Consider the following 12,391-nt stretch of genomic DNA (forward strand, 5'->3'; position numbering starts at 1 on the left):
TCATTTTATGATTCGTTTTATTATTGCTCTTACATACAGCTCCTTTAAAGTAGACATATTCTGAGAAATATAAACCTTACTATCCTTGAGAGTGTATAGTTGATCGTTTGAAATGTGATGACCAAATTAAAAACTCTGACAGCTTGATTCTGTCTCTTTGTTTGAGACCACGTCTGAAAAGATGCCTTTCAGAGCCAATCAAATCTGTAGGATATTGTGACATAAGAGACGTAGATCAGGTCAGACGCAACACTGATTTAAGTTAAGGCACACCCTGAGGAAGAGGGGGTGGAGTGGAGTGGAGAGTCTGACTCCACCCCCTAAAATCAGCTGTTTTGAACACAGCTGTAAAGACATGGTTGAAATGGAAGCTGTTGTAGTGTCACAGGAATTTGTTTAAGACAACAGCAGAGTTGATATATATATATATATATATATATATATATATATATATATATATATATATATATATATATATATATATATATATATATATATATATATATATATATATATATATATATATATATATATAATGCATCTGGCTCCTGTTGTGGAAATCTTGAAGAAACGTGCCATACAACATCTGAAGGAACTTTCTTTAAAAAGAGACCAGTGAATAAATGGTGTAGGTGTTTTAATGAATGAGAGACAACTAGTTTCATTTAAAAAACAACAAGCGCTAAAAAAAAATGTATTCTTTGAGTATCATCACAAAGTCTTGATCTGTAGCCCAATATCATCACCACAGACAAATTTCTCTTTAAATTCTGGGAGGCTCTGAATTTCCTGATGGGTCTTGTGTGAGCACGTGCATGTGTTTGACTGCCAAAGCGGTGGGTATTTTATTTTATGTGGAATGTAATGTTGATGTTCCTCAGCAAATATACGTATTAGCCAGAGTAACAAAGAAAATTGTTTCTGCAGTGTGTTAACTATTTATGTAAAGATAGCTGTGCCAAACAAAAAGAAGCAACATTGCTTTTGGCTGCAGTCCAGAAAAAAATCACACAGTATGGAACTAAATTGCTGCAATCATTAAACCAATCTAAAAAGACCAGTGTGAAATGTTTTAATCCTGTTAAATATAATAATAGCTCATATGTTCTTGTCTTATTAGTGGGACAGAATTATAGAGATTATTATCATCGTATTTGAATGTCCTTGGTCCTATCTTTCTACTCACAAAAGGAACAGAGCAAATCTGCACGGGACACTAGCAGAGCACAAAAAAGAAAACATTACCACAATTTTTTTGCTCTTAAACTCTAACCATTGCCCTGGATTCAATTTTAGCGTGAATACAACTCATATCATCATCACAGTTTTCTTTTTTTTTTTTTTTTTTTTTTATCATCATCACAGTTTTCACTAAAACTAAAACTAAAAATACATATTGGTCCGTTATAATAGCTTTGGTTTTATAAAAAGCTTAATTCTCCAGCATAACATACTTTCAGTTGTTTCATTTCTGTTTTCACATTATTAGTACTATCATGTGACAAAGTCTGAAAAAAAGACAATTGCTTTGGCACAAACAACTGTCCAATGAGAAACCTTTCTTAAAATATCTTCTCCTGTATTTCTGCAGATCCATCTTCCCTGCTTGGTTAGGTGTACATGGAAATGAGCAACCACTGGAAATAAAGCAAGAGATAGGATGTTGACGCAAAAGATGTAACAAATACTAATTCATATTTTTTTCATTACTCCACTTTATGAGTCTGAATCAAGAACTGGTTGACTCTTTATCAAGATGGTTTCATTACCTCAGATCCCTGAAGAGTCATTGATTTTCCATCAGAGAGCTGTTTGAAGATTTCTGTTGAGCAAAACAGATTTAATTTTTTTTTTTTTTTTAATTATAGAACTTTTTTTTAAATTCCAGATGATAATCTTTTAAATGGAAAATTCTGTTTTCTCAGGATGAGATATTATGTTTTCAAAGTAAACAGTAACTGTTAATCAAATCTATTCACATTCATGACTGTGATCATGATTTCCACTTACTCCACATGCACTCCAGACGAAGTATGAGGCTGATGAAGCTCTCCAGAGTCATGTGACCAGAAGATGCGCCATAACGCAGAGCCATCAGGTTGAGCATGTCATCACTGATCTTCATTCCTGAGAAACACACAGTTCTAAAGTTATCTGGCTGTGAATGACTTCTTGCTTTGTTCATGTTTAATTGACATTTACAAATGTAGTTCCAAGATGCATAACAAAGTGTGTGCAGCAATGCCAGTCCTCCCTAGGAGTGACATAAGCAATTGGCCAGGAAACCATCTACCGTGTGGCACCACTGCAGCGCGTCAGATTTGTTCTGGAGAATCAATCAACGCTCCACTCATGTCTTTGCAAAGATATCTGAGGTCATGAAGATTTTTCCCAGCCGCAAAGCCTCAGGTGTGGTTAAGATTTGCTCTGCGATAGTGAAGCTTTGAACATTGTGAGGCAAAACTAATTGGAATGCTCCTTCAGTGTCGTATGAAAACCGGGCAGATCTGTGTGCTAATTCCTCCTTGTTCAAAGCAAAACGTATCACACTCTTCAGCATGTTAATGAAGGCTGGAGGAGAAACTTTGAAAGTCAAAGATTACATAAGAAATTATGTGTAGAATGTAGATAAGCGGGCCAACTTGGTGCTGGAGAAGTTACAAGAGGTGCGATGGCAAATTTTGCCTTCACTACTTGATTAAACTAAAAATACTGAGAGCGGCAGAAATGTAGCCATGGCTGACCAAGTGTACAGACTGGTAGTCTGTCCCAAAAAGAAGAACATCGGCCTTAACAATGTTTTGTTTACCAGAATCCTAGGAATTAATCATTATTCTCATTCATGCTTTAAAAGAAATTATGCTTCCTTTATTTAATTGTCATTCTGCATCGAGACGCCTGCTGCATGTTCTGACCCATTTGCATGCAACTGCTTATGATATCTACTGAAATCTGGATCATCTCTCAAGTCTTATTCTTGGTAACTTAGACACTCAGTTTCAGTCCAGATATTCACCACAAAGAACGCATTAAAGAGCATTTAATTGGTTTTCCCACAACATTAGCTATGTAGCATTTACACATCGATACTGTACCTGAAGCTAAGAACGCATTCCTCAGCTCGCTGAGTGACAGTGTTCCTGTCCGGGAAACATCAGTTTGGAAAAAAATGTCCTGAGGAAGTAAAAAGAACAGAAAACAAATATCACATTTCAACTTCCTTGATAGATATTTATTTTGATTATTATTTATTATGATGATTATTTGATTATTTTGATATTTATACATAAGGTGGACTTGTTTTTCTTTACCATGTATGCAGCAAGCTTGTTCCACAGACGAACAAACTCCTCACTGTTCAGTTTGCCTGTGATTGATGTCTTAGAAACAAATTATTAAGGCAACAGACTGTATGTGCTCGGGGAGGGGGGGGGGGGTTATAGTTGTGCAAATCCCTCCCTCTAGTAGATTAATTTAAATTAGTTGATTAGGAATATTCATTTACACCGTGAAGCAGAATCCAAATGCAGGACACTCAGGTAGCAGGAGTTTAAAAACAAAAGTGTTTATTTAAACAATAAGCGTTGCTGACCAGGAATAAAAATAGACGTAATTCCCAAAAGACCTTTAACAAAAGAACAAGAAATAGATTCAGGAAACAGCAAGGGCAACAAACTGATCGGGATGGCAAACAGATGGGAAAAACCACAGCCACAGAGAAGATTATGGACCAGCAGGGTGGAATGGGAAGACAAGACAACATATACACTCACTGCAGCTGACAAGACACAGGTGCTAACAATAAGGGAGATGAGGCCAAGGAAACAAGAAAAGACAAGAAAGACTAAGTAAAACAGGAAGTGAAGTTAACAGAACCAGAAGAGGAAGGAGGACATGACCAGACCAGATCCAACGCCACAACAAACCGCTCATCCAAACAAAGAAAATGGCAAAGGCAGGTAGGCTTAAGGGAATTCGTTGACTGTAAGCTTGACACACTCCTGTAAGACGATTTAATGGTATTTTCCAGTTTAAGTACCGTAGTAAAAGTGAATGTATAGATTGGGAGTGAGTTACACAAGCCCCTTTTACATTGACCGATGCGGGTTGGCGTGTCGAGCGGCCCCACGAATAACTCCCCTCTGAGGGTAGTCTTAAGCACGGTCAGGTCTAATGTACACAGACGGGTCCCTAAAAGGGATTTATTGATCAGGCAACCTCAGTACAGCCCACCAGGGAAGATTTTTTTAAATGTATCTATTTGTTATTATTTTATAAATTAAAGGAGCTTAAGGCTCCTTTTAAGAAATGAGACTCTCTAGCACCACCCTTCACCACGACGGCCTTCGGGGGTACTGCAGCCAACAGTGAAGCCGGCACGGGAGAACGGGGAGAACGTGCATGCAGCGTCATGTGACGTCACATCCGCAGGACAGCGCGGGAAATTCGGGACCGAATTGCAGCACATTTTGCAGCACACAGCCTGTTCAAGGCAACGGAGAGATACACTAGAGGAATCATTCTTTTTGGTTTGGAACGCTTCATCTGACATTATTACTAGAAAACTTAAAACGTATACGAATCTTTTTCATAAATCCTGCCTCAATCCTGCCTCATGCTCCTTTAAGGGAACAGCTGATGAAAGTAACAGCAGCAGCAGGATGTCACATGTAATAATAATAATAATAATAAATTTTATTTCTAAGGCGCCTTTCTAGGCACTCAAGGTCGCCGTACAAAACATGTTAAAATAATTGCAGAATACATTTAAAAACAAACATCAGAAGTATTAAAAAACAGTAGAGGTAAGAACATTAAAAGAGATGAATTGTTAAATGGGATAGGCAGTCTTGAACAGATGAGTTTTGAGTTGTGATTTAAAATTAGGGAATGAATCAATGTTCCTGAGTTGGGGTGGTAGTGAGTTCCAGAGACGAGGAGCAGAGCGGCTGAATGCTCTGCTCCCCATGGTGGTGAGACGGGCGGAGGGGGCAGACAGTTGTAGGGAGGAAGAGGATCGTAGAGCTCGGGAGGGAGTGTGGACGTGGAGGAGATCAGACAGATATGGGGGGGCGAGGTTGTGGATGGCCTTGAAAGCAAACAGAAGGACCTTGAACTGGATACGGAACTGAACCGGGAGCCAGTGGAGCTGTTGGAGGACAGGAGTGATGTGATGGATGGAGGGGGTCCGAGTTATGATGCGGGCAGCTGAATTCTGGACCAGTTGGAGTTTATGGAGGGATTTGTGAGGGAGGCCGAAGAGCAGAGAGTTGCAGTAGTCCAGGCGGGAAGTGACGAGGCTGTGAACAAGGATGGCGGCAGTGTGGGGGGTAAGGGAGGGGCGGAGGCGGTTGATGTTACGTAGATGGAAGTAGGCAGACCGGGTAATGTTATTGATGTGGGATTGAAAAGATAGTGTGCTGTCCAGGATGACACCCAGGCTCTTAGCTTGGGGGGAGGGTGAAACAGTGGAGTTGTCTATAGTGAGAGAAAAACTGTCGGTTTTGGATAAGGTGGATTTAGTGCCAATGAGGAGAACCTCTGTTTTATTGCTGTTTAATTTAAGGAAGTTTTGGGTGAACCAGGTTTTTATTTCAGAAATGCAGTCAGTAAGGGAGGTGGGCGGGAGAGAGGATGAGGGTTTGGTGGTGAGGTAGAGCTGGGTGTCATCAGCATAGCAATGGAAGTGGACGTTGAATTTGCGGAAGATATTGCAGAGGGGAAGGAGGTAGATGATGAAGAGTAGGGGCCCCAGGACAGAGCCCTGGGGCACACCAGAAGTGACGGAGGAGGGGGTGGATTTCAGGGACTTGAGTTGGATGAACTGAGTGCGGCCAGAGAGGTATGACATGAACCAGTCCAATGGAGTGTGGGTGATGCCGATGGAGGATAACCTGTTGAGGAGGGTGGTGTGACGGATGTTGTCGAAGGCCGCACTCAGGTCAAGGAGGATGAAGATGGTGAGGAGTCCAGAATCAGAATCATGTAGCACCTTTATCCCCAAGCTCCTCAGCCTCAGATCCGAGAACACCATAAACTGTTGTCTGTCCGGAACCGCAAAGGATGGTCCATTGTTTGCACAAGTGAAGACAAAAATGACAAACCGGGGGTTCGCAAGAAGCAAAACCCAGCCAAAAAACATCCATCCCGATGTTCATATATTCTCGTTTTGAAAATGACACCTGTCTGATGGTGTATAAATCTTGCTGATGTAGGGACAATACGTCATTCTACACGCCCACACAGGTTGCGTTATGTTTCTCTTTTATAGACTCCCGACGCGCCTTCAGGCCCGAGGTGACAAATAACACGCCTTGTGTTTACATTACCAACGCGTGTTAAACAAGCATTCATCATTCAGTGACATTAGCGGGACCGTAAAAATGCTTTAAGACTGTAAATCAGCAGGATCAGAAAAGAAAAAAATTACGACATCAGTCAAAGTAAAAACTAGAGTTGATGCACATCAGCGGATCATTAAAGCCACATGAGAAGTTCCAGAGATGCTGGAGTAAACCCCACATGAGGAGAGACGAACCTCAATCATAAGAGAAACTGCTACTCTGTTCCTTCTAAAATGTCCGCAGCACATGAGGACGACTCGACATCATCCAATAAAATCATTGACTATTCAAATCAATCAGAAGTGATCAATCTTTTATTGACATTAGACTCAGGTTAAACCGACCTATCAGGAATTATTTGAATGTCTTTAAATGTCATTTTAATGTTTGTTCAGATACAATTTAGTAAATGTTCTGTATCTGGTCTCATCTGGATCAGTCACCTCATACGGCCATCACAGATCAGGGATGAGTGACAGATGTCCCACCTGTCAGCAGCACCTGCTGGAAGACACCTGTTGGTACAGGAACCAGTGGGGTGAGGACTTGTACTGGTTCTGGCATGGAGCCACTTCTCCCAGTCTCCCTTTGTAACTGTGACCAGTTCAACAGATCCAGAAAGATCCTCTTGGTGACTTAAAACTGCTGATGATCCAGTCTTCATCTTGGACCAGCAGATCAGCGTGGTCCAGGTGGTCTAGGGAGTGCATCTAATTGTCTAACCTTGTAATTCTATAACTAATCTCATGTGACTTGTTCTTGATTAATCTGATCATCAACCCCGTTCATCTCATTTCATGTGATGGACTTTGATTGATGTGTATTCCCAATTTAACGAGACACAAACAGAGACAGTATCAGTTTACTTTGATTTAGGTGTGTTGGTTGGAACTGAGAAAAACTGGACAGTCTTGTTTTGTCTCTCTTTGAAGCTCCAGTTCTGTTGTCTCGGTGTCAAATGTGTCATACCATAGGTATTCCAACTATTATATGTGAACACTTTGATCTCTCCACCATGGTCTTCTCAGCATTCTTTAACAATTGCCAAAAGCATCACTCTTTCTTTGCCAGCTTAAGTTCTTTTACAGTGAAGAATCTGCCACTGCCAGTAAATGCACCACAGGTAAGTGATTGATCATGCATGATGTGGAGCAAACTGGAAATCTCGTCCATAACTTCAAGTCCAGTTCTGACGCTCACATGCCTACTTGCATGGTGCCCTAACATGGCCACTTTGCCCATCGCTCACTCACACACAGATCGACAGTATTTAGGAGGGAAACACCTTCAAAGGCTCAGATTGTTCAAGCTGCAGCCTTAATCCAGTTTTTAGGTGTATCCAATCAGAATCTGATCGGACCGTTTCTCTGGTAACCTACATACAGCCTGATGTAAAGATACCAAAAATAATGGTGGTCAGTCATTAGAACCTACCCTGAATGGAGAAGGTACCTGTGAACTGCTTTTTTTAGCATATTCCCCTGAACTGCTGTTGTCATTATGTCATGTCAAAAACATGGGTTAGAACAGAGCAACATCAGTTGTTTCCATGCTCTGAACCCATCACTGGTATCAGTCAGGTAGACATTTGAAACAGAGGACTAATGGAAAGCCTCATTGAGCAACCAGGTGAAGATAGATCTATGAAAATATCTATGGAATCACTTTTGAAACCACCTCACTACATGCTTTGAATTAGAGTTAGGGGGGGGAAGTAGCAGACCACATGGTTTATTTGGCCGTTCAGATGGCCAAAAAAGCTAGATACAATGTGAATATTCAAACAACCACATTTGGGCTGGAAGTCTGACCAAAGCTATAAAGGAACAACTCAAGGAATACTCACCCTGATGGATATTCAAAGTAGACCATCATCAGGATCATTATACCATTCTTTGTTGGTCAACTCTTTTCATTATACATGCTAATTTCTTCAATGTGTAACTGTAATCCACCACAAATAATAATAAAAATCACATTTTGTATTACAAAAAGATACATCCATGAGAGCAACCATGCTGCGACAGGCATCGATGCTGAACCCGCCGGACTTTAAGTCTCCTGAAATAAACAAATAAATAAAAGAAGTGTGAGATTTAAAACAACTGAAACTCTAATGTTGTAGCTCGGAGGAGTATTTCAAAGTCCAAACCTTTAAGGATCCTATCATTTAGGATCTCCTGGAGCTGCTCAGCATCAACTTCGTCATACTTTTAAAAAAAGACGACAAAAAAAGCAGACATTTAATCTGAGTTTCTGCTCATCTAAAACTGTATTTTTGGTGTTTCTCTCTTAAAAGAGCAAAAATACATATTAAAATGGGTTTATGTTAATAATGAAACAGAGAGAGCACGTGCTAAATTAGAAAAAAGCACAGTCTTTTCATACAATTAATAGCATGTCTCCATTTTAAGTGCCTTTTCTGTTTAGGACTTTGAACTTTCTCTTAAAAGACTTAAACATCATTGCCCTTTACTTTTGGTTACATTATACACAGCATCACAACTTTCTTCAAACAACGGTTACAGGTCAGAAACTACCTTGTCAGAGTGTTTTCGGAAAAAGACTCTCTTATTTTCATCTTCTTGTGGGTTCCTGAGCTTATTGGCCTGTACATTAAAAGTATGAAAGTAGGAACTTAATTGACAATCCTCCATTTAGGTTTTTTTAACATGTAGCAGAACAACCAATAATGATCTCTTATGGCTGTGACGCACCTTTTGAACTGGTTCACGTTTATAATCGTTGGAGTTCTCACTGTAGAAAAACATTTACATACAAGATTGGTGTCTTTATATAAAACATTCTGACTCAGATCATGTTTTAACAATTTATCTTAGTAATCTTAATACAGAAAGTATGGACATACTGGCCCTGGGTCTTTGCCTTGGAGTGGATGGTCAGGATGAAGGAGGCGGTCTCATTGGGTTTGAAGGTGCACGGCACAATCAGGTATTCGCCAGGCTTCAGCGAGAGGAACTCCATCACCTCACGTGCATTCATGTACGTCTTGGTGTGGGCAACCGGTGCACGGGTGCTGAAGAAGGAGGCGGGGAGCTTCCCACTCTGCGCGCTGTACTGCAGTAACACCAAGATATTTTGGTTTGAAAAAGCCATTCGGAGAATAAACTGAGAACAAATGATGAAGGTAAAACAGTTTCTTACTTTTTCATTCAGCTTGAAGCACAGGCAATTATCCACATTAAACACAAAAAGAAAAAAAAACGTAATTGTTAAAGTGTCTTTACTTTAGCTGCACAATATACAAAGGAAATTCAGTATGAACGGTCAAATGGATGAATTATTAACAGGTTAATTATCATTGTCATATATCAGTGAATGATTTATTTGTAAATATAATTTATTTGTATAGCATATTTCATGTACACGACTATTCAAAGTGCTTTATATACCAAAATCTTAAAAAATGCATTAAAAAGTTAAAGAGTTTAAAAGCATGAATTAATACAAACAAAATAAGATATATAATATATAATAAAAAAGTTTGCATTGCATTATGGTAGATTACTGAAATGCCACAGTAAATAAAAAGGTTTTCAACCTTAACTTACAGCAATTGGTATTTTCAGCAGCCCTAATGCATTCTGGGAGTTTGTTGCACAGGTGAGGAGTATAAAACAATGGCTCACTGTGTCTGGTTGTAACTCTGGCTACAGAAAGTGGGTGTGACCCTGACGCTATTCTGGTTGGTTCATGATGGACTAGGAGATCCTAAACCAATTAAAGCTGCAAGCAGCGATGAACGGGCACTCGCACCCTTGTGCATGTTCAGGTGTGCTGCAGTGGAAGCTTGTATGACTTGCATGTAGATTCTTCAGGCCTGGACATTTAGTGGATGACACCACCCACGACTCTCTATATCAAACCATTCAAACGTTATGGCAGAAAGTAGGAACTATCACATATCGACCAATCAGAAGAAGGGGCGGGGATAATTTGCACCAACTATGGTCAAGGACTCAAAACCGAGTCCGATGACACCACCCACGACTCTTTATGTCAAACCATTCAAAAGTTATGGCAGAGAATAGGGACTATCAAATGTTGACCAATCAGAAGAAGGGGCAAGGTTAATTTGCACCAATTATGTTCAAGGACTCAAAACCGAGTCCGATGACACCACCCACGACTGTTTATATAAAACCATTCAAAAGTTATGGCAGAAAGTAGGAACTATCACATATGGAGCAATCAGATGAAGGGGGGGCGCGCTTTTTGGTGTCTAGCGTCGCCACGGTAACGCTTTTGACTGAGAAAAGTAATGTGCATCGTCGCAGGATCGAAACGCACATTTTATGTATAACACACCTGGGTGCACGTTACAGTTTGGGCGAAGAAGCGGCCAAAGAAATGGCATAAATTGCGGCAAAATTACACAATTAATTTAAAATGGCTGACTTCCTGTTCGGTTTAGGCCATGGCGCCAAGAGACTTTTCTTTAAAGGAGCTGTATGTAAGAGCAATAATAAAACGAATCATAAAATGACCCCGATATGTCAACAGACATTTAAAAATCACGGTCATTTCAAATACTTATGTCACTGACAACAGCACTCAAGCCAGGATATTCCAGTTTAAAAAGAGGAGTTGCAGCCCTCAACTGATGTTTATGTTGTAGAAAAAAATTCCTACAGATACAATAGGGCCTTCGCACTGTAAGTGCTCGGGCCCTAATATCAAAAAAGAAATCCTGTAATGGAAACTTTTGAACATTTGAATATCAAATATAAACCTTTTTATGCTTCCAGACGGTGGTGTTATTCTGTAAAGCTCTTGTTATATTAAAATGTTTATTAATATTATAATTTTTTAATAGCTACTTAATTGAATAATTAATGCATTTACTTTATTAATATGTTTGTAATTAATGCAGTGATTCTGTAATAATGAAAATAAATTTGCCACACTTTTTTTTCTATGCTTCTTTACCTACTATATGGAAATGATAGTTATACAGTCCAATAAGGACAAAGAGAAAAAAGAACGACACCAGTTTTACCTCAAACACAGACAATCCAATGTGGAAGTTTTGCACCAGGCGTCGGTTCTTCTTGTCCGGCTTTTGCATGAGCGACACCAGGATATTTTTCCCTCCATCGCTCTCGTGGTATTCACCACAAATCTTGATTCGATACTGTGGATTTGTCCAGAAACTGTCTATAAATAAATGACAAAAATGATACCCATGTGCATGAATAAAAATCTGAGATTAAAGATGATTGATGATTGAAAATCCTGGCTCAACAGATGATTTTAAACCTTAAACTTAATTTTATAACAACATGCGTGGTGTAGTTTTTCAGTGAGTTGCTGTTGTTTGTTAAAGGTGTACAAGGTTTAAAAAAGTTTTTAAACTAGTCCACTCTGACTTGTTTGAAGTGAAATAACTGGTTTACTGGTTTAACTGCTGTAATTAAGTATTACGAAATCCTGTGTAAAACTGTGAGAACCCTCTCTTATCTCACCTTTCAGGCCTTGACACTGTTTATTGGAGTCATGCTGCTATTTCAGCTCAGTGTTTTTAAAGCACATGAGCAAAGTCCTCCAGAACATTAAACTGATTGTCACCACTGATACCAACAACAACAACAAAAAAAAAAAAATGTCGACCACATTGTTAGTATACACTAACAATTATCTTTTTTTTTTCATTAATTAATGAGTTGAAAGCCTTTTGAATAATTCTAGCTTTAATTCACACTGTTCTTTATATTTCTGCCAAAATTGCAAAAAGATACTTTGTCTCATTGGATGTGTTTGATACCTTTGTTATTTGCGCAGCCTCCAGCGGTCGTCCCTGCAACCCACCTGCCCTCGTACATGGAGGTCTCCCAGACACCAGAGGAGTTCTCCTCCAGGAAGTCTGGACTCGGGCAGCAGATATCAAGACTGCTGTAGTACTTGCAAAAATCTTCCACTGTCATCCTGTTGAATTTGGTGGAGGAATTTTTATCTAAAAATAACTCCAGGCCCACATGGCCCGCATTCAAGATTCACAATGAAAAAAAAATAACCATTGTGTTTTC

At 39.5% G+C, this 12,391-nt stretch overlaps 1 protein-coding gene across 1 annotated transcript in view; it reads right to left on the bottom strand.

The window, feature by feature from the left end:
• Positions 1 to 630: 630 nt before the first annotated feature.
• LOC133461906 (calpain-1 catalytic subunit-like) overlaps positions 631 to 12,391 on the bottom strand; it is a 30,074-nt gene continuing 18,313 nt past the window's right edge. The window contains exons 11-22 of the mRNA XM_061742915.1: positions 12,130 to 12,290; positions 11,356 to 11,522; positions 9,214 to 9,422; positions 9,062 to 9,101; positions 8,885 to 8,953; positions 8,497 to 8,554; positions 8,344 to 8,405; positions 3,312 to 3,380; positions 3,096 to 3,174; positions 2,011 to 2,127; positions 1,770 to 1,822; positions 631 to 1,637 (exon numbers count right to left, since the gene is read on the bottom strand). Coding sequence (XP_061598899.1) covers positions 1,611 to 1,637; positions 1,770 to 1,822; positions 2,011 to 2,127; positions 3,096 to 3,174; positions 3,312 to 3,380; positions 8,344 to 8,405; positions 8,497 to 8,554; positions 8,885 to 8,953; positions 9,062 to 9,101; positions 9,214 to 9,422; positions 11,356 to 11,522; positions 12,130 to 12,290 — 1,111 coding nt within the window. The 3' untranslated portion in view covers positions 631 to 1,610. The remainder of the gene's footprint in view (positions 1,638 to 1,769; positions 1,823 to 2,010; positions 2,128 to 3,095; positions 3,175 to 3,311; positions 3,381 to 8,343; positions 8,406 to 8,496; positions 8,555 to 8,884; positions 8,954 to 9,061; positions 9,102 to 9,213; positions 9,423 to 11,355; positions 11,523 to 12,129; positions 12,291 to 12,391) is intronic.

The sequence above is a fragment of the Cololabis saira genome, chromosome 16 (genome assembly GCF_033807715.1).
Source record: "Cololabis saira isolate AMF1-May2022 chromosome 16, fColSai1.1, whole genome shotgun sequence".
Lineage (NCBI taxonomy): Eukaryota > Metazoa > Chordata > Actinopteri > Beloniformes > Belonidae > Cololabis > Cololabis saira.